This window comes from Rutilus rutilus (genome assembly GCF_951802725.1).
Source record: "Rutilus rutilus genome assembly, chromosome: 4".
NCBI lineage: Eukaryota > Metazoa > Chordata > Actinopteri > Cypriniformes > Leuciscidae > Rutilus > Rutilus rutilus.
Genome location: NC_140212.1, coordinates 10346261 through 10369225, shown reverse-complemented (window position 1 = coordinate 10369225; position 22965 = coordinate 10346261). Strand labels below are relative to the sequence as shown.

Sequence of the window (22965 nt, the reverse complement as noted above, 5' to 3'; positions counted from 1 at the left end):
GCAATTTGATTTGATGAACTAAATCAATTAAATTAATAACATTTCAATTGATTGACAGAGCTAGTCAGTTTTTTTTATCAACAATATCTTTACATTCTCCCCATCTTTCCCTTATATTCTCTTTCCTTTATTTCTACATCATTCCCTCCCTCCGCCTCTCTTCTTTTCCTCAGGTGTGACAGTAATGATGAATATGTCTATTGAGACCCATCTTGTTAAAGAAAAGATGGCTTCCAAGGCAGTGGACTTAATGATGTATGGCTTCGTCAGCTATTTGCCTCTGAGGTCTGTGTTAACTAGAGTAGTAACATTCCTCTTCTGTGAAATAACATGCTGGAGCTGAGTGGAGGAGAGAGGACTTGAAAGAGTGAGGGAAAAGGGAGAGGAAATGAATCACAGAGGGAGGTCTATGGATGGAGAAAAAGAACGTCTACGTCATTGGATGTGAACAAGACATTATCCGACAGAATAGAGTGGATTTGCCGCAGTGTCTGCAATGCAACTGCATGGTTTCTTCTAACGACTGATGGCAAGAACTGAGGTTTGCAGATATCTCTGAGGGGATGAGACTGTTGTCTGTGGCGTCGTTTAGTTACTGCAGTCCCAGAGCACGTGCAGCCCAATTTGGCTCAGGCTTTTCAGACTTTCCGTCAAGGACGGTGACCCGTGCCGGTCAGCTCCCTGCCCTGCTGCCCAGGCCTCGGCCTTCTCCCAATCCCGTGGGGCCTCGGAGCGCCGCGGCCCGGGCTCATCACCGGGAACTGGGACTCCTGAGGTTGGCTGATGAGGTCTGAGCGGACGACAGGCTCATCGATTAGCTGTCCCTTCAGGGCTGATCTGTGGCTAACGGCCGGCTAGAGTCTCGAAACCACACAAACACACTGCGTTCGCGCTCACCGCTGTGACTGTCACCCCAATCCCTGTTAACCAAGCTGAGGATATATCCTCAAGCCAGGTGAGCAGATTCATATCCTACCCATGAATAATCATGCCAGATTAAGTCCGGCTGCATGGGATGATGGCATATCCTATGGATACTCTATGGAGGACCGATGTCCTCGGTGATGCCATAAAAGTCTGGAACGTACTGTTCAGTCAGTGATTGGAAGTGTTGTTATTGTTAACTAAAACTGTTAACAACCATTTTGTTAATTCCATTCCAAAATATAATAGAAATATTATCAGGTGGAAAAACAAACTTCAAAAAAAAATTTTAAACTGAAAGGTTGAAGTACTAAAACTACTAAAAATAAAATAAATTAAAGCTAAATATGAATGCTGTTTGATAGGCAGCTGAGATTTTGATTCTTCTCAGTGAATCTTTAGAGTCCATTTTCACAGATTCATTCAGTGGCCGTTTCTGCAGGTGGCAAATATCTTTTGTCTTTTGAACGACCGGACAAAACAGGTTATATCATATTTACTTTATTAAAATTGGCATTGCTTTAATCAAATTACAACAATAGGCTAAATAAATGAATCATTTAGTTCATTCACGAACTAGTCTCGTTCAGACTCAAAACACTGACTCGTTCAGTGAAGGGGGGCGTGATGATTCAACTGATGAATCAAAATCAGAATCAAATTTTCTTGTGTTTTAATTAGTGTGTTTGAAGGCAAGAAAAGCCAAGCAGTCACATGCTTAAAAAGAGAGAGATTTGAACAGAAAATACGAGATGTGCATGGAAGTGAAGAAGAATAACTCTTAAAAGATTCATTACAATATTATGTGGAAGTTTCTGGTTTTCAGAGGTGCTATATGTGAGCCAGACAGACATAGTTCAGCACTCTCTTTGTGGAAATCAAGCTAATCACGGGCAGTATTTAATGGTGCTTTTGTGTGGCCTGACTAATGAAACGACTCTGTAGGAGATGATGGCCTTGCTGATGTGTGTGGGGAAAAGGAGGGGTGGCCCAGCTGTATTAAAAGCTTGATTGTAATCATTTAAGCATCAAACGCTAATGTCGGGACATTTCTTATCCTCATGGAGGAGCATAATTATACGGCGTGACCTCTACTGACCCGTTAGCCTGCTCCCAGCATCAGAATGCCTGTCCCACGTCACTGATGGCGAAGAGAGCGTTTTGTAAGATGGATTAGATGGCTCTTTTAAAGGCCATGGCCTCTTTAATATTGTTTGAGGAGGGAAAATGAGAAGGGAGAGAGCAGGGTGGGATGTATATGAAAGTAGACAGAAAGGGGATAGATGAAAAAGATGAAAATGGAAAAGCTAAATGCAAGGCAATCGACGAAACAAAACACCCCTTTTTAAAGAGAGAGGGAGGGAGGGGGGGGGGGGGGGGCATTTAATTGGACAAAAATATCAGGGCCATAAAACTCTTTTTGAATTCCTTGAACTATGAAAATTAGTACTTTTACCTCTGATTTATTCATTATTTTCATTCAAGCATTAAGAGCATAGAACAAAACCAATGGGAAAATTTAAATCAGGCCCAATTGGCTAGTCAAAACAATAATGTGCCGTGTGATTCTCTAAAAGATCTCCTTCCATCAACGTCTCGCTGTTTGTGTTGATGTTTATCAAAGAGCATCACTGGACTGAGCCTGTACTCGGGTAATGTGCCGAGCTGTCACAATGACGGACGCATCATGAAAAGCCCTGCCGTCCTTTTCTCTTTTGGAGGAGTCCATCAAAATTTGCGAGGCTTTCTCGAAAGGCACTGACAGAACAACAAAGTGTCTGAGACGTGTCGGGTGGCGGGTGTCTGTGGAGATAATGTCTCGTCAGCTTGTTGACAAATGAATTTTCTCTCGGTCAAATGGGGGGTATTTGCATATCAGACTGGTGATGCGGTGCTCTCAGACTGTAGGAGATCTGATGCAGGTAGTTCTTTCTGATCTGTGTAAATTAAATTCTTGTGTTTGGTCAGGATAAAAAGTAGTTTAAGTGGTTTGTATATGTACAGTGGAAAACATGATACAGGATTCTTTGATGGAAAAAGTCTGTGAAAAAAACTTCTGTAACATTATAAATGTATTTACAGTCACTTTAATGCGCCCTTGCAGAATAAAATGATTATACTACTTCTTTTTTTTTTTTTTTTTTAATCATACTGACCCCAAACTTACAACAGAATTATAATTATAAATATTTTTTGTGTAATGCAATACTTTTTAAAGCATGGAGTAAGTATCCAAATACTTTTTAATATACTTGAATGTGAGTTTGTTGTGAAGGACACCTATGTAGGCTACATCTATCTCTCCAGCAAAGCATCCAATAGTGTGAATAAACTGACAGGAAATTCAGGTTCCGGTCTGAAATATGGGCAATTAGCACCAGCTCCATGCTATAAATCTTGTGGTGAACACCAGTGAAATTGTGATGGGCGAACGAAAGATGCATAGAGGCCTCATCAGAGCGTGCAAAGCAGACTGACACAGATTTTATTAAACAGTTGATCGGCTGGCCTAATGTAAAAAGAAAGATTTGCCTGGCTCTAAATGGGCTGTAATGCCAGGCAAGCGGGTGGACCTGTCTGTGGCTCTGCTGATGAAGATTAGCTGACTTCTTAGATTAGGTGAGCGTGGTTCGTGCAGTCAACTGAAGTGGCAAGACAATAACCCGGTGTTAATTGAGCGTAACCGGATCCTGCAATTGGCCCCCACTTGTGTGTACTTCTCTCTGGCACCTGTGTGTTTGTATGAAGCAGGTATCTAATGAACAGCCCATGCATGAGTTTTTTTCTTTATTTGACCACATTCTAAGACAAATGGCCTCTTCTTCTTAGTGAATGAAGACAAACAACACAATTTGCCCAAAGTAATGAAGAAAACTGCAGCCCACAGAATATTTAAGTGTTATATTGCTGTCTGTTTTTGATGTTGAACCATAGCAACAAGCTATTTATTTTGACATAAAAAGATAATTAAAAATTATTCTTGTTTTAACATCCATAGGAAAATTACTGTAAAAACATGATGTGTGGACCTCACACCATATGCTGGACCTCAACACGAAGGGTATAAGGAAATATTCAAGATTAGGTGCAACAGAATGTAAAAAAATAAACATGTAACTTCTACAAATAAGTAGGCTAAATGCAATAAAATTAAATGTAGTAGAAAAGCCTTAAGGTAGTTCAGATAAAGGCCAAATTCATTTTTACTTGTGGTAACCTCTTTCTTTTTGAGCCTAAAATGATCAGCCGTGGTTGTAGTTCAGTGGTTAAACCATCCAAACTGTCTAAAGTCATCAGTTCAAACCCCAGAAGAGGCGATTTGTGATTTTTGAGGGTTATTTTGTTACTGATCATCACTACCCTTGAGCAAGGCAAGAGGAGATGTACTATGAGCCACTTTTTATACAAAAGTGTCTTGTGCCAGTTTTTGTGGTAGGGTGGTAGTTACACAAATGGGCTTGTGGTTCAGAGGTTGTTGTTTAGAATCACTATAAATTGCATCTGATGGGGGTTTAATATGTCAATACAACTGCGCTAGCAATCTGAAGGTTGCCAGTTCAGACCCCTGAAGGATGTTTCATGGGCTGGAGAGTGTTTTGTCTATATCACTGTTTTGCCCTTGAGCAATGTACTTCTTGCTCCAGGGAGACAGTACCTGTGGTAAACATATTGATGTAATTTGGATAAGAAAACATCTGCCCAAACCATCTTTCAGTGGTAGAGTGGTGGGTTTTTAACCGAAGGTCATTTTTCAAACCCCAGTAGTCTTGATTCATGAACCAGAGAGTTGCTGGGATTCCCTATCGCCATTGTGCCCTTGAGCAAGACATGATAGTGGGGTTAAGCGGGACCGTCCTTGTAGTAAATGTACTGTAAGATGCTTTGGATTCAAGACAACCTCTGAGTTTTAAGGGGCTTAACACATCTGCAAAGAGATACATACATTTAAGTACTGAGAAATGTTTAAGAAAACTGAATATAAATGAACTAACCTCTGGTTGCACAGCTGGCAGGCAAAGCAGTCCAGGTGATAGACGTTCTCCTTGGCTCTCATGACCATCTCAAATGCTGGGATGAGTTTACTGCAAGCCGCACAGTTCCCTGTCACACCGAACAACCTGACAGATTGAAAAAGATGTAAAGTTTTAGGGTCAGAATCATTTGATCAACCATATCAATGCTCAGATTGAAATGGGATTGTAAGGAGTGCACTCGGTTGATTTTAGTTATTCAAAAACATACAGAGCAACGAGTGTAGTTGGATTCACAAACAAATGACTCATGAACTGATTTGTTTTATTGAATTAAAAACATAAAAGGATTCCTGTAGCTCAAACAGTAGAGCGTTGGCGCTTGCAACACCAAGGTCATGGGTTTGATTCCTGGGGAAAGCAAGAACTGATAAGAATGTAAATGTGTACCTTGAAATGCTTTGGATAAAAGCGTCTGCCAAATGTAAATGTCAAACTCTTTAATGAATCATCCAAAAAGACAAACCTTTTATTCTCTTTCATAGGAGTTTATATAATACTTTTACAAATTATTAGTGGTCACACAAGAGATTTGAACTTAGTATTAACTGGGCCACGTTCACACAGCAACAGAATATGGTTGTCAGAACCTCTGTGTGAACGGAACCGGACTGGACAACTAGTTGTCACATCATACAGAGCAAAAGAGAGCCGCTCTGCGCTGCACAAACATGTCTACCTTGTGTTGCGGGTTTTCATATGTGGTTTACTGTAACTTACAGCGACAGAGATATGAACTGTGTGTCATCTGAAGGGTTTAGAAGCAGTCACTGTTCACCACCGGAGCTGCTTGTCAGTTCGTGTTCTACGCTCGACTCAAATGTTGCGCTCTCCACCCAGATATAAACACTGCTGTCGGTTAATAAAGATTTGACAGATGAACTCTTTGACTCGATTGGACTCTTGTTGTGCAAAAAGTTATAAGACTTTTCAGTTTTATGGACATTGCAATCTTTAATATTACTGGTCACTGTGGTCCTGGTGAGAGAATTTGGGCTTGACTCCCGTTGCACGTTCATACAGACATTATTGTAAGTTGCTGTGTGAACTGGATATTTCGAGACTCACACCTAGTCTAAGTACATGCGGTTGTCAATCCCAAAAAATGACGAGTGTTTGTGCTGATTAATACTGTATATCTGCAACTTTTTGCTGTACATTTTTTTAATTCATATTTTTTGTCACCACGTTAGAAGGTTCACTTTGTAATTCACAGCATTAGCTGAAAAACTTATTTCATTTGAATACATATGAAATTCATTTCATATGAACGCAAAACTGACATTATAGCTGAAATGTGCCCAGTTGAACAAAGTGAATTGAGCTGAATCAAGAGCTTGAGAATAGAAATGGAAAACTGTATCGATACCAAGTCCTACTCCAATTTTCCCATTTCCGATGATGCCGCCTTTTATGATATTTTGGCTTGAAAAAGACTGTGCAATGGATAAAAGCACAAAAGCGGAGTGTGATGTGACCATCACGGAGATGGCCGGGCCGGGTGAGGTTAACGCCACAGAGCGGCTGCCCAGGGATGAGCCTATTATCTTCTTGCCTGCTCGCGGGACATTACGGAGAGGATTCATTAGAGATTCATGGCTGTTACTCTACTGCGACCTAGACCGAGTAAAGGGGGGTAAGGGGGAAAAGAAATATCTGATAACAAAATCATATAACAAAATAACCTATTAGGCGGACTTCTTCAGGCACTTTTAGCCGTCGTTGTTAAAATGATAAAACTGCATGCCACTCTCCGGCTCTGTAAGAGATCGCAATCTGATAAATGATCTTGGGGCCTGGGATATGCAGGGTTGTTTATTAACCTTCAGAAACTATGTTTCCCACAGGCAAATAAAAAAGAGCTGAGCAGATAGATTGTACTCTCATGAATACCTACAAAATTAAGGGCTACTGTGAACGCACCTTGAGACGATGAAGGATATCTCCAATAGCATTCCAGGTAAGAGGAGAAAGGAAACCAGACTTCGTCCTGTGTATTGGTGCCGATTTAATTAAAGGAATTATGTCTTTCCCTTTGAGCTGTCTAAATATAGACACGTGCATGTTATCACGTCTCCACTATTTTCAAAAAAGTGCATAGCCAGAAGGCCTCCGCATGAAACCGATGAAATGATGAGGCATATTTTTTCCACTCCCATCTTGCAATTAAATATATCATAGATCTGCACGTAAATAGAAAAAGGATGATAGATTCACTGTGTTCAACTCACTTATATAAAGGACATGTTTATGCCGCATGTATTTAATGCGTGTTCTGGAAAGAAAAGATGCATTAATGCATGTGCTGGATTTCAGCTGATGAATGATAGATGATATCCATATGAAAAAAATATGCTTGAAGGTCTTTTTGTCATCAGGTTGAATCAAACCAGTATTGGGTTTGCCACTCTAGTAAGCTGTAAGCTCATAACATCTCATCTTGTGCAAATTTAAAGTAACCAATACCTTTCCTGGAATAGGACAGTCATGCCTTTTTGCTTTGGGAATTTGAGGACAGAAGTCTGTGCTTTGCAAATACACTAGGCATTGAGTGAAAATGGCTGCTCTCACCTGAGAATCTGGCTTTGTAATACATGCGCTGCACAGAGAAATCAATAGGTGTTTTTATTTAAAGAACCAACTGTTTTTTTTTTCTTCTTTTCAATGAAATGGATTGTAATCCATCAGAAAGTAGCTGAGAGTGTCTTGACATACAATGGGGGATTTGCTTTCTTCCTTTTGACTGCTGATTTTAGCTATTCTCTTATTTTAAAAATGACATGCCTTGGCTCATATTTACATTCACATACTCCTTTATTTTTAAGTTTCTAATTGAGTTAGATCATGTGAAAAGGGAGACTCTTGAGTTCTGGTGAAAGTGAAATGGTTTTGCTTTTCTTTGGAATATAAATACTGGATCAGATTAAACAGTAGATTAAAAATGTTCAGCTCTATTTACAGCATTTGTGGCATAATGTTTATTAGCAAAAAAAAATTGTACTGACTAAAAAAACAGCATGTATTTGTAGCTATTTTTTGTAACATTATGCATATCTTTACAGTCACTTTTTAATCATTTAATCCATCCTTTCTGAATAAATATTAATTCCTTTAAAAAAATTACTTTTGAATGGCAGTGTAGATAAATAATATACCTATATGCTCTCTAGATATTGGTTGACCACTAGTGAAGAACTTCCATAGAATTATAATTACAATTTTTAAAAAATAATTTACAAAATTATAAAGACCCACTGCTCTCAAAATTAGGGAACTGTGCGGTAACCATCCCTCTGTACAGGAGACTCTCAGAGAGCTCTGTTTCTCAGTCAGCCCAACAGGAAAAGGGGAGGGGCGGTAAGACGGATGAAGCCCTACCTGCCACTTGTCTTTCACCGGTCTGCCAGTTTGATGCCACAGACGCTAATGGCTCTCAAGGGAGGCGGCAAATTAAGCGTGCTTGGCTTGTAATGAATTTGGAGGTGCATGTTCTCTAAATGCAGTCTGTAAGAGAAGGAACTGAGTGTCCAGAGACAAATGTAGACCGGCCTTCCCATTTATGTTCTGTAGGGTGAAGAAAACGTACCATGGTTCAACTGAGTTTATCACTCAGTCCAGTTTTCCATCAATGGTCAGTGGCTGTGTAATATTTGAATAGTATTATGGAGGAAATCAAACTCACTTGGACATAAATGCTTACAAAATAGCATTTATATTTTATCAGGCTAAAGAGGCAGCTTGAAATTAAAATTCATAGCGGCTCTGGATTCATAAGTTAAAAGAGAATGCGCAATCAGTACCACCTGATTGGACACAAAAGGTGTTGGAGGTGCACAGCGGCTTTTCACAGTTGAATGGCACCTATTTGATGAGAGGAAAACAGACACCAATTAAATTATTCCACAAGGCTTTATCCTAGTGGTCGCAGCAGCGAGGCTCAAGCGTGCAGCTTTACTGTAATCATTAGACAGTGCCCCAATGGAAAATGCATGAGCGATGTCACCTCAATATCCTCATCCAGCTACACAAAATCCTTGTAAATTACTCTCTATCAAACGAGACCCCTCTGGGACTCTAATATGTAAGTGATTCAAATAACACAAAGAAATGAGACGCACTGATATGGTCCAAACTATGCCATTTTGGGAGAGGTCCATTTCCATAGAGAAGATAATTAAATTTTTCATGAAATTTCTAACTATTAAGTAATTACTTCTGTAAGTAATGATCCAGTGCAATCAGGGTTGTGATCAATTCACAATTGAATTAGTATTATTAAATTCCAAATCAGTTTAATTTGAATTGAACATGAATTAAGGTAGCAAACATGATGCAGCACTGAAATTCGAGTTTAAACTGTTTTGAATACCTGCGATGTACGAAATGCCACCTATGGAAATTTGTATTTAGTTTAATACATTAACTTTTGAGGGCCAGTGTGGAAGAACACTTAATTTTAGGAAATACATTGCCTGTGTTGAATCTACAATTCAGTAAATTCAGCCTCCTACCAATTCAATTAAAGTTTAATTCAACTTCCTGTGGGGTGTGGCCAATTCAATTCAATTCAAATCCACGCTCTTGAATTTGAAACAGAGCTCGAATTCTGTACAACCCCGGTAGATAATGTTTTTAATGAAATATATTATGGAGAAAATATAGCTTTTTTTTCTTTCTTTTTTTACTAGGGTTCCTGGCTCAGAGTCTGGGCAGGGGGTCCCGGAGCCTGTAAAGATTGAAAAAAAAAAAAAAGTAAATGGGATTTTGAACAAAGCAAAGCATAATGTTTATCTTAAACGTCAGGCCTGTATTCTTTTCGCTTCATTTGTTTGGGTATTTTCTGAACATCAAGGCCAACAAATAAAGCATTGCTTTTTCCTTTCTGCACCTTTTTTCAGGGAAAAGAGAAAGCATGATAACGCCACCACCTCCAGAAGCATTTGAAATTCTGACAGTGGCTCCCTCTCTCCATCTTGCTCCTCTCTCCCGCCGCCACCCCCGCGACTTCAATCGCTCTGGCCTCAGCGTGCATTCATCAGCTGCCGAATTAGAATTTGTTTCCTCACAAACCATTGATCATCGGCCTATTACCAGGCAAATGACAGTTAATTACCCACTACATTAACCACCGGGACCCGGGGACCGGCCGCCTGTGCCATCAGTCACAGTGATGAATGTGGCAAGTTCAGTAATGCGCGGCCGTTCTCGCGTCCGCCTGCCACGCTGAGAGCAACCCCTGGATCTCACTTCTCGGCACCCAGGGAAAATCTATGGCAATCTGCATAATTACAGGCTCAGGGTTAATAACAGACAAATGATTTGTTGCGTCTCGAGCAGCAGGCTCTCTTGCTGCTACCGTGAGGCGCTGTGTCTGCGGTTAGCATCGGCGCTAACTTTTAACGTCAATGTTTGGGGTGCTGTGAGTTAAAAAAAAGTTAGATTAATCTTGAAATATTGATGCTCATGTTACTGATGTTGTCGAGATGATTGATCCTCACGTAAAAATTTCGACTAAGTGTTTTGGATCCTGAGTTAAAAACTTGATAGTGATTTTATTATTTATTAGCATAAAATGTATGCATATCATTAGCGTCTATGTGAAAAAAACCTGCCCGACAGTAAAAAGAAGCATACTTGAGTTATTTCGCTACATAAGCTAAATGTGACTTTTTAATAGGAAAATTTATTTTATAATATAACTTTTAAAAATCGCTTAATGATTGCAGTTTTCTGTCCTATGTTGATATTTCCTATTGAATCAAAGTTTTTTTGGGGCCTTTTTTGTTGTTGTTGCTGTTATTTTTAAAAAGCCAATGGGCTTTAGTTTTGTCATAGTCATGATTTTCTACTTGCTTGACAATTTCAGTTGTGTTTAGGAGAAGGGACATTCTCATTTTAGACAGCATTTGATTGGACAGAAATCTGCGTGGTACAGGATGATTCATCTGTCATTTTGCCGTATTTTCCCGATAGAGAATTTAGAGTTTTGTTCTGCTAAAAAAATTATTTGACAGCATTTAGAAGAACACTAGCATTTACAGTAGATAATCTCAAAAGCTAGTACGCATGGATTAAGGGCCCTTTCACACCTACCTTGTTTGGTCCGGATTTTCTGACTTTTCAGTTTGATCCGAATCAAAATTACAGGTGTGAAACCTCCCCCCGGACCACGGTCCGGACCAAACAGACGAAATTTGGTCAGACGAAAAGAGGTAGTCTCGGTCCGGATCAAACTGAACAAAGGTTTGGTTCATTTCTAGTGTGAAAGCATTTTCTGTATGGTTCGGACTTTCAGACCATTTACAGGAAGTCCCAGTGGTTCTCGCAGGATTGCTTGCAGTCTTCTCCTCCTTTCCTGCCGGCGACAATAAAATGTTTGCACAACGAGGACGTTCATTTGGCGAATTTGAACTAGCCTTGAGTATAGTTGGTGCGGCAGGTAGAAATGCCGTAATAATAACAGTATAGGGGCAACGATATGCGTCTGTTCATTCATTCTTGTCAAAGTTACCCACCGAATTGACAACACGCTGACGTCAGACGCACGTCCGTTTACAAACCAATCAATGTCAAGATGCAGCCCACATAGATGATGACGACAGGAGCAAGTATGTCATGTAAAGTTCTTTAGTGCGCTCGCGTAATTGCAATGTGAAACCAAACCAAAACTTACCGAATGTATAAAATCTATCAAAACATGAACTTTGGATCGGATCTTGGTGCAGACTTTCAGGTGTGAAAACGCTCCAAAAGGCTGAAACACCAATTTAGATTTAATGTGGTCTTTAAATGATTGATCATGCACTATAATTATTGTTAATAAAGGTAAAACTAAAAAAAGAACCTGATAATATGCAGATTAGACCAATTTAATTATGATTTTTAAAGGTAAATAGTTGTCATTACCCATTTTATCCTCAGAAAGCACAAAATCGCATGTTCGATTAAATAAAGGTATTGGTTTTGATAGTATTTGGATTGAAAAGAAAAGATGCCTGACCAGTTAGAACGAGTTGGCAGATGCTATCAGACGTGTACTCTCTTCAATCTAGCGCCTACACGTGTGATTTTCGAAGATTAAACAACTCTTGGGGCAAAATTATTTCAATTACAGCGGGCGTGACCTGGGAATTGTCTGTGGGATAAGATTTTCCTCCTTGAGTGCCCTGACTTTGCCTGGCTGCTGGCTCAATCAGTTCTAATCTGCACCTGGACTCTGATATCCTAATGATGAATTATGGGCCTCTTAGCTTTCCACTGCAGGGCAGATAGAACAGCTCTCCACTGACCTGTCAGCTCGCTTAGGCTGAGGCAGAGACCCACGATAATTGCCCAGAAAGACCATGTGCGTGTTTAAAACTCATGAGCATCACATGAACATCCTTCACTCATTAGGCCCTTCACTCTCTTCCTCTCTCTCTTCTCGGTAAAAGCACAGTGAAGACAGCTTTTACAACCCGGGCGTGAGATCGAGCACAGAAATTCTTCCTGAAAGTAAAGGGTAATTGTTTTCTGACATCGAAAGTTACTGCCTCAACAGGGTAATTACTGTAAACAGCCCTCTAAGAAGACAACAACTTGAGGAATTGACTTGAGAAACTGTTATTATGAGATAATAACGTAGATGTTCTTATCAGGAGATAAAACACAGACTTTAATGGACTCGAGAAAAACAATGGCAGTCAAATATTTTCACGCATCTGTGTATTCAATAAACAACCAAGATGAAAGGTGCGAAACCTCTTTCAAGTGAAAATCACAGTGAAACCAAAATAATTATGCCCTCACCACAGAAAAACCATCCAAAAGCTTTGGAGCGCTTTTCAGCAAGAAAATCTGGCAGGGGTGTGCGGGGATTCTGAGGGGTATTTTGAAGAGGGGAGTAATGAAAGTTTTCAAACCCCGCAGGGCCCAGATGTGCACTTTGATAGGCACTTCTCGGTGCCAACCCACCTGCAGTTGCAAGCTGGGCACCGGGGTGTGCCACGCTAGCCCTGCAATTATCTGCACCAAACATGCTCAGTCCCACGAGTCATTGCTCTTCACAGCTAATTAAGCTAATCTCAACTGGAGGGGACCATCCAAAAACATAATGTGTCCAGGCGAATGATCTCAAAAGCGTTTAGCGCGAATGGAAATGCCAGCGTTGTGAGCTTTACGTTCCGCAATGCAAACAAAATGGCGGCTGATGCAGAGACTGCATTCACAGAGTCAATGTTTGGAATTGTATTTGCTAACAGGTGTAAATCTTGAATTGTCTTGTTCATACAACAGCAGTCAGAAGCTCATCGAATACGAATAAATCTATATGAAGGAATAACTGAAGTCAAGCACCTGTTCTATTCTTGCGATATCCGTGAAAAATGATAGAGAATAAATGATGAAGATGCCAAAAAAACAGCGAAATTTGCAATTGACAAATTCATCAAATCTTAAATTATCATACTAAAAAATATAAAAGTTATTTAAAAAAATGTAAAGCTTCTGTCATTTCCCCCCCTTTTATTATTAATGTAGAGTGCTTACCATAGCTCAGGCTAAACAATCCTCTCTGATTTACTTGACAATTTCAGGCAGTCCTTTTTGTTTTATAACAAAACTGTGAGTGAACTTTTGTATTTAGCACTTTAAACCAGGGCTGACAACCTTATTCTGCTGCTTTGTTGATCGAGAAAAGGGTTCCTGAAAGAGCGTCCTACAGTTGTTTATGGCATTGCAGAGTAAATGTGTTGAGCTGTCGCGTTAGGGCATTGTGTAGGTGTTGGCAAATGGATCATTCTAAAGGTCTAACTTCATAGAAAAATGTTGGAAAGATGCATGGCAGCATATGTGGCCTTTGGTGAAGGATAGTTATGGCTGCATGAAATGCTTCAGAGCATACATCACCAAGGAGTGAATGTCACTTTTAGATACTAAAATTCATAATCTACTTGAGAGATGGTGACTTTTGCTCTTAAGAAGTTAAAAGGTCTGTCAAAAAAATAAGTGTTTGTTGTCTGTTCTTCTATTTTTTGCACAACTCGTATTCTGTCAAAGATTGAAAAGAGGGAGAAAACAATACCGTCCAACCCCTGACCCCTTAGCTGAATCCCTGACCTTCCCAACAGGACAATTTAGCACGGAAGAAAAATAGAAGATTAAGTATTTGCACCTCTACTTCAAATTCGATCAATGGTGATTACAAGTGCCCATTTTGACCTCTCTGCGATTTCAGGTTACATGTGAAAAGCCCAATTTAATTACAGGAAGTCAAGAACACACACATTTGCAAGAATGGAGCATTATTGGCCACGTAATTGCCAGACATGTGAAGTGAATTGTATTGAGGAGAGGTTAATGGTGGCAAAGCTTTTTTCCAAGCACAACATAGCAATTACAGGACGCCTTCAGAGCTTTTAACATCTCCACGCCATCTCATTTAACACAAAATAGAGGCGAGAGGGGACGCTGGATTTCTTTGTTCTGTAGCTTTATCTGTTAATTTATTTCCTGAGGACGCAAGACTTAAACCATCTGTTCCTGAGATGAAAATTTGTTCACAATATGGAGGCCTCCTGCTTAGAGCCGCTGTTTGAAATGTCACAAGACACGAGAAACTGTGAGAATGGGAGAATGAGATGAAAGAAAAATCATCTTGTGCCTTATTGAAGGATCATAATCATTCGTTTGTGGCCAGAAACTGGACACTGTCAGAAGTACACAAGGTTGTATTTAAAGTTGGCATAAAACGGAAGTTGTGATCCTTTTTCTCCCCTATTGTTTTGTATATCTGAGTGAAACAGCTTCTTGAATGAGAAAAAAATGCAGGGTGGGACATGATTTTGTCGAGAATTGATTGGATCGTTGTGGTTTGCTTTTGGAGTGATCTCATGTCTTTCAGGGATTTTGATTAAAGATTACGAGGGCACATGAATTAATATGATATTTAGTCCTAATAAAGCTGGTAGCCTATCATGTATCAGTGCATAAGTTTATGATGGCAGGATATTTGATGCCACCTATGTCTAAAATTTCTGTTTATTTATATTTTTAATTAATGGAATCAGTTTAGATCTTTATAGGTTTTTGTATTGAGTCATTTTGCAAATAAATGTTTTTTTTTTTTGTACATTTTTCCTGCATGCATTGCAAGCTTCAAGACTGTCAGTACAATTGAAGCAACAAATGCTTTTTTTGAATTTTTAAAGGTTCTTTTTTGTAATGTACACAGTTTACGGAATTTTAATCGATTTTTTGTTGTAGATGAAGGATGGACAATCGATCCGGTTTTTGTTGTTGTTTTTTTTACTGACTTTCAGAGAAATTTAATTTAATTAAAGTAACAAAGCAAATTTCCTAAATATATAACTGAACAATTAAGGATTTAAAATCAGTGATGTGTAAATCTGAAAAATCAGATTTTTAACTAAGTAGAGTTTTGACTGTAGGAAACGGGTAAAGCAACAGCGTCATATTGTTGTAGCACTAGATTTGCAGATTTCATCTCTGGAAAGGTCTTCAAAACCATCCTGATTAATTTTCCTTTCCTTTCTTTAACTGAAAAAGATAATTAAGAAATATTTAATGTAGGATTTTAATTAGACAGAATCCCGAATGCCGCCCCACATTGAGCTTGAGGGGTGTTTTTGTGGGCCCAATGATTGAAATGTTTTAATCACTGATAAAATAGATTGGATGTATTTTTTTCTCTCTCAGGAATTCCCACTGGCAGTTAAAATGAAAACCACCTTGATATTATTCAGAGTAAAGTAATTAGTCGAATGAAGATAAAGCCAAATGAACTCTTGATCAATACATTAACCGGCACCCCTCTCTCTCCACCCACCTCAATGTTTTCAAAATCAAATTAATTATACGCACTCCTCTCAGTATCAAAACCCTCTGTCGCTTTGTGCCGGGGACATATGGGTATCAGAGTAATGCGTTACGGACAGCAGCACCTACACTTCCCGCGGTGTGATGATTCTTTTTTATGCAGATTTGTGGTAGAGAGAAGCGAATCAGTGCAAATGATCTTGCTATCCAAGCCTGACAATGGAGAGGTCTCTAATGAACAGACCAAGAGCAGACTGCTTTTTTCAAATGAGAGCTTACAAAGGCCATGGGTCTGATCAAATCCAAATAGCTGGAATGAATAGTGTGCAGGGATGACACAGTAACTTTGATTGCAGGGAAGATGCTTAGCTATTTTACGACAGCATGCTTTGCCAGTTATGTTCTCTTTTTTTTTTTTGTCTGTGTTAATGTATCATCTCACTTTAGAATACAATGTTAGTTCTTGTGACCCTGCTTATACTTAATTGGTCAGTGCTATACAGCAACAACACCAGCAACAAAAAACACGCAAGACTCTGCCGTTCTGTTCTGTCTCTGCATTTAAATAGCCAGCCGTGATAGCGTTTAGCATGCAATATTCACAGCAATATGCACAGAGTGCTAATCACAGTACAACAGTTTAACACATTCCATAAAGGAACAAACCAGTGTGTACGATTGATCAGGATGTACATGGCTAGGCTGAGAAAATACAGGGCCTGTGAAGTACACAGACACCAGGACTTTGACGCAAACACTAATGCAGACTTGAGGTGATGATACATGGGGCAACTTTTTGCTTGGGCACTTTCCCATTGAGAATGGGCAACAAATTTCTATCTGGATAATTTAGATCGTTCGTGGACCCTGTGTCTCACCTGGTTGCCCTTTGACGGCAACATTGCCCGGCAACATTGCTCAAAAAGCTGTCCTGTGTATCATCATGCAGATCAATGTGGTGGTGACAGCGCTGAATACATATTTGCTTTTTTCTTTTCTCTCTCTCTCCCTCTCTTTTTACACGTTGAGTAATCCTATGTGTGTAAGCTCAGATTTACATGTAGTGAAGAGGCTGGTTGTGATTTTAGGAATGCATTGATTATATCCGTATTATAAGGAAGAGAGATAAAGAGATAAGGTGAAAAGGTGAGGAAAGAAAGAAAAAAAAGAAAGTCGTAATATGTAAGAAAACAAAATTGAAGATCTAATCATCTTTGTAATAAGAACATTCAAGTCAAGTGAGGTGGATATTATCTCTAGAGCATTAAATGTTGAAATAGAGTTACACAGGAAGTATCTGACACATTTACATGAGCTCTTGTCAGATGATTTAATAAAGTTGTTCGTTCTTTTGGTGAGATGGACTTGTTTGTGGATGTGTCCGGTTCAAGGGCAAACTTGAGCGCCTCATTTGCATTCTTCTCTTTCTTTTGGCTCTCTCATGAATAAAGTAGGCCGTTAAAACGGCTGCATTTACATCTCATTTTACACAAGCACAGTTGAGCAACTAGGTCTGACTGGTCTCACCCACACCATTAACATAAAGAAAAAAATACTTTATTTACAACTTAAATATAGGGGGGAACCCAGCATTTTGATTATAGTCAGAATACTCAAACAATTTTGAGACGAGAAAGCATTTAAAGTCTTGCAAGCAGTGCTCTTTAGCGAATGCATCTGTGTTTACCAATACCGAAAAAATTGTGTGCCTTCTGCACTTTTCAGTCAGGCTACGCTTTGGTCTGCTGCTCTCGATAGAAGCATGTGTATTGATGTAACATCCACAGCAAAATAAGCCTGACCATGTGATCATATGAGATATTTTGGCAGATGCTGTGTGCCTGGAGCTGAGGGGCTGAGGTGAGGAGCATCCAGCAGCGTCTCACAGTTCCGCTAGGCAGCACACTAATTGAGAAGTCGCTCAGGGGTTGAGCACAGGGGGCTCGCTGCACTGTGCTCCCTATCCAAATCAAGCCCCTGTAAGTGGGGCTGACATGGACCAATCACCATCTGGAGGTTCCTCCACTAAACCCCCACCACCTCCAGACTACCATGAAAGGATCTTCTGTTATCTTCCCCCTTCTTCATCTCCATAAAAGGCTCATTACTAAGGTGCTGCAACTGAGGGTCTGAGGCCAAGCATGTACTCACGAACTGCAGTGTAACTCTCGGTGAGTGGAGTTGACTGCCTTGTGTAGGTCCGTAGAGCTGCCAGTCACACATAGACGAAGATAGTGATGTATTCCAGAGTGAGTTTTGTTATGTGAGGGTAACACATACGTAGCATTGCAGAGCCCTAAAGCAAGCATTTCAGAGAAGGTCAGAGGTTTGCGTTGGGGCTGGGGTGCTTTGTTCTGTTTGGTTGTTAAACTTGCATGTGAAAGAGACAGCCGTTGATGCTCCAGTTAGATACTAAGAGGCATTGTGGTCTCTTGAAAACTGCAAACTTATCACAGTAAAAAGGACTCATGCCATCAGCGGCTCTTCAGACTAAGGGTGTAAGCATAGCAGACAGGTCTGGAGAGAGGGAACTTGCCTGGACCAATGACCCACCAAGCTGTACTAAATAATTGGATGTTCAGAAAGTGCGAATGCAAGGAGTGAGAACGCCTTAAACAATAAGCCCGAGATCTTCCATTTTAGCCCTTGGTGTGTTTCTCAGCCAAACAGCTGGGATTTTTTTAAAGAGCTTGTGGATTTACAGACTACGACACATGCACTTGAAGAGAAAACCATAAACTGGGGGTGTAGGTTTTATGAGATTGTGATGCAGCCCAAATCGGGTTTACACCTAATGGCAAAGGGCTAGCCAAAATAACTTTTTTTTGTGCTTGCGTCTGATCCTACAACATCATGGTTGTCTTTGTTACTCTACACAATACGCTATGAATAGTTTCAAAGCTACCAGGCCATGCAAGATAATGCTTCAGAAGAGTAGGGTTTATTTATTCGGCCTTACTCTCAGGGCAGGGAATCCATTCCTGTCTTGTTTGCTGGATTGGGTCTGTTGCTTTATCGCAGGTAAAAGTGGAGTTGGTTTTGGAGGGATTGTTCTAGGAGGTTGGAGAATGAGCTGCAAGGTTTTCAAATGGCTGTGTCGTGAGCCAAGATGGCGGATGGCTTCCAAGCTCGCAACCCAGAAACAAAAGCCGATCGGTGTCTGCCAAAGCTCTGGGGGCAGCAGAGGGGCTTGCATATCTCGGCGTGTCAAGCGACAAGGCTGGTTATCACACTCTCACATGCCGGCAGAGAAGAGATGCCAGCCAAGGATGCAGTGGCACCACATCCCCGACCACAGCTGTGCCAGGCAAGGCAATGCTGCTTCTTGTAAAACAACACTGAATTTCAAATTAAAATTGAAAATTAGAAAGAAAAACATGCTTGACAGTTACAGAACATACAGACCTATTAAAGTCTTCACAAATCTCTCGCTTACTAATGCTCAGTCAGGCCTCCCTAAAATGATATACTTGATCTTCAATATTTTCCCCCCAACAGCAGATATAATATGTGGCCGATATTCTTCAGCCGCACCTCTGCCTAATCTTTAAATCCAAGCGGATCATGGACTCACTAGAAGCAGAGAAGAGCTCAAATGAGGTAATATATGCATGGAAATGACCTACGGCAATCCTCACAAAGAGGGGGCTGAGAAAGGTCAAATAGCCTCAAAACTGTGCTCAAGTTTAATTAAAAAGACAAAGAGGAGCGGTAAGTTCCATACGCTCTGCCCAGATTATGGCTTCTCGCTTAGGAGAGCCAGGGCCTGGGTTCTTTGAGGAAGCTCCCGGACTTCTTCCCAGAAGGCCTTGCGCCATTTTCCCCGTTCCTTTGATGTCAATATAGAGCATTTATCAAGGGCATAAAGGTTAATCTCTGAGGAGTAAGGATATCAAATGGTCGGGAGCAGAGGAAAAAGAAATCCACATAAATGTCTGCTGTAGAAAGTTAAGTTCAGGGTACAGGAGTGATCGCCCCATTGAGTCCAGTCAGCAGGTGCAGGATTTAATTTTGGCATTAAGCGACGGCTACAGTTTCTGAAAATTAATGTAATGACAAGAGTGCTGGGAAAAATGAAGCGCCCATATGGTCATAATGCCTGTGGAGGCTTTTTCGACAACGAGATGTATCACGACAACTATTTTGGGAAAGTCATCTCATCAAAAATGAAGCCTCATAAGGTAATAGTTGATTCAAGCTTAATATAACCTCGTTCAACGGCTTTAGGGACTCAAACAGACAAGGGAATAATGAGGGTAAGGACATATTTAGGTGCGTACGCACCTATTCATCCAGTGGAAACTTAACATTAAAACCTTTTCTTTCAATGTCACTATACATTATTGAGGCCTATTGTCATTGATGCATGTACACAATGTCATGAATGTCTTGGCAGCCTTTCTTTCTACTGTGTTCAAATCTGTGGGTATATACAAAGAAAAAGCAAAAAAACAATCAGAAGAAGTCAATACAGCAGAATATGCTGAAAGCAGCAAAAAAACAGTTCCTCCAGCGTTACTATAACAGATAATGTCACACCCAGCAGGTAGTCGTGTTTTAGAGCATGTGTTCCTAAGCTAGCAAGGTGTTTTTCCACAGCCGACAATTTTGACTGTAGCAATCCTACACGGTATCACCTGCTACCGTCAGGCGTCATGAATACAAAATGATGGCTTTCTGCAAACAGAGTATTTCAAAGCCATTTGTCTAATGCTTTGTGATTGTCCATCTTTTGCACGACTGTCCGGCCAATTTCACACTTGGGACAAAGTAAACACATTAATTTGGCAGGTGCAAGCTGAGATATACAGTAGTACAACAACTCTAATAAAAACTCCAGTGAAGCGAAACACATTAAAATAAAATTACATTTAGAGGTATAAAGCAATAAAATGAGGCAAATGATGGACATTTAACTTCAGTGAAAAAGGCTCTCGCTTTCGTTGTTTCGTGGGGAAACGGTGGCAGTCCAAGGCAATAAATCCACAGGGGTTCCTATGGGGCTCTGGACCAAATCAAACCCATCTAAAGCCCCTGGGTGGCCCTTTACTATCAGCAAGCAGGGTCAAAGTTGACAGTTAATCTAGCCTTGGCCTCATGGAGTCTGTCTACTCGTGGCACAGTTGAAGCCATCCAACATTTTGCATGCCATAAATCCACAAAACAAATAGGACTTGAAAAACAGTCATTCCTCTTTCCCCTCCTTCCTCTCTCGGCTTATTACAGGGTTCCCATACGCTGGCTCAAGAGTGCAGCAGCGCCTGGAAAAGGTAGGGCGGATTAGGTCTTTATAGTCCTCTCCCAGATTAGATGGAAATCATAACACAGACCAGTGCACTGAACTCTGACCCCTCCAAAACCAATTTCATTTGGAGAGATTGGAGTGATGTAGCTGGATGTCTATGTGGTACAGTGGAGAAAATTAAAGCAGGATTTGTAATGCATTCAAAGTGAGAGTGCACGGGAGAGGAGGTGAGCACAAATAAATTGCTGTCACTACCCTCCCACACACATCTCCGGCACCCTGTTTCAGTTATAACATTCATTTTAATGGAAACTTGTTGGATTAGAGGTGGTGTAGGGAGATTGGAGGAACACTTATTTGGAATTGCTCTGACCACAGGAATGGAACTATGCAGAGAACAACAAAAGCCGCTATTTTTAAGAGAGATTCAGTGCAAAGACAAAAAATTGTTCAGAGCCAAGTTAATTTTATACATGCCTTGAGCTGTAGACTAATATATTGTGCCTCAGTGTAGGAAGTGAATACAGTAATAAAAAACAATTTACAAAATTTGTTTAAAGGGATTGCTCACAAAATACTAAACGTGTATTATATTCTTTCAAATCATTTTTAAAAATAATTTATAATATTATATTATAGTAATAGTTATATTATTAAATTGTATTATATAGGCACAGTTGAGTAAATGGTAATACATTTGAATTATTTGTTTTCAATACAACAAATCTATAATAAATAAAAAATTTATAAATGATTATAATTTTATAAATAATTAAAAATGTACATCATATTATTAACGTTGTATAGGCACAGTAAATTTAAATTAATACATGTTTTGTTTAAGTAGATGGTATATATTATGTTATTTTATAACTATAATAAATATAAATAATTATATTTTATAAATTATATTTTTTATAACTTTATATTATATTGTATTGTATTATATTATATCATATTATATTATATTTTTAAAAGTAAATCATGGATTTTCCTATTCTTCATTTTATTGCTTTTATTTATTTTTAAAGTTTAGGCCACAGAATCGGGTGGGACGACAGGGGAAAATGTGACTGGAGGTGGAAGTGGGGAGTGAGACATTCAAACACTCTGTCTTTGCCCTGTCCTGTTCTAATAGATAGCTTCGTGCTCTGGCAAAAGGTATGCTTAACAGTGCCAGGTGGTGACATCTTAATTTTTCACGGCTGGAAACATGGCCGTGCCCTACTCCCCAATCGCTCCCATGCATTATTCCTGCCTTAAGCACTCATCCTCTGGGGAAGCAGGGAGGGGGGGAGGGGGGGGTATTGTTTTACAAGGCGCCCAGCTGCGGCCTAGTTGCCTTGCCCTGGGTTCTTTTCAAGGAGTTGTCGTGGGTGACCCCCTCTGGCTGACAGTTATTAATAATAACGCACAGCGGGGAATAGTTCACCTTGTGGCGGTGGAGCGGCCGTTGCTGTTTAGAGGCTCGCTGTGCAGCCTCCAGGGGCACGAATCATACAGGACGCTACGGGGAAACAAATAACAAACAGTGGGCAAGCGCGTAAAAAGACGGTAAAATTCTTACCTTTTAAACTTTTTGGGGGGTCATTATTGTAGCTGTTGTGGTAGATTTATAGCTTGTGCTATGTTATATTAGCTTGTACTTTGTTATAATACTTTTCATGAACTCTCGGGTGCCTACATAGGTGTTTGAAAACTACATTTTATATTTGAATTTGCATTTATCTCATCAGTGCGGCTTAGTTTGAAAGTGTCCCAAATTCAAGAGCAAATGATAAAGAAATAGTGCACCAATCGGAGCGTTCAATCTTCAAGAAAAATGCAAAAGCATTAAACCTTAAGTTTCTGTTCATTGTAATTGGAGGTAAAAAGGCAACTTGACCGTTCTTCATAATTTCTCCTCGTGTTCCACAGATGAAGGAACATCATACAGTTTAAAACAACACG

At 39.9% G+C, this 22965-nt stretch overlaps 1 protein-coding gene across 7 annotated transcripts in view; it reads right to left on the bottom strand.

The window, feature by feature from the left end:
- lmo3 (LIM domain only 3) overlaps positions 1-22965 on the bottom strand; it is a 42334-nt gene that overhangs the window by 4585 nt on the left and 14784 nt on the right. For all 7 annotated transcript variants that reach the window (XM_084406778.1, XM_084406776.1, XM_084406780.1 and 4 more), the window contains one exon: positions 4917-5042. In XM_084406778.1, coding sequence (XP_084262904.1) covers positions 4917-5042 — 126 coding nt within the window. The remainder of the gene's footprint in view (positions 1-4916; positions 5043-22965) is intronic.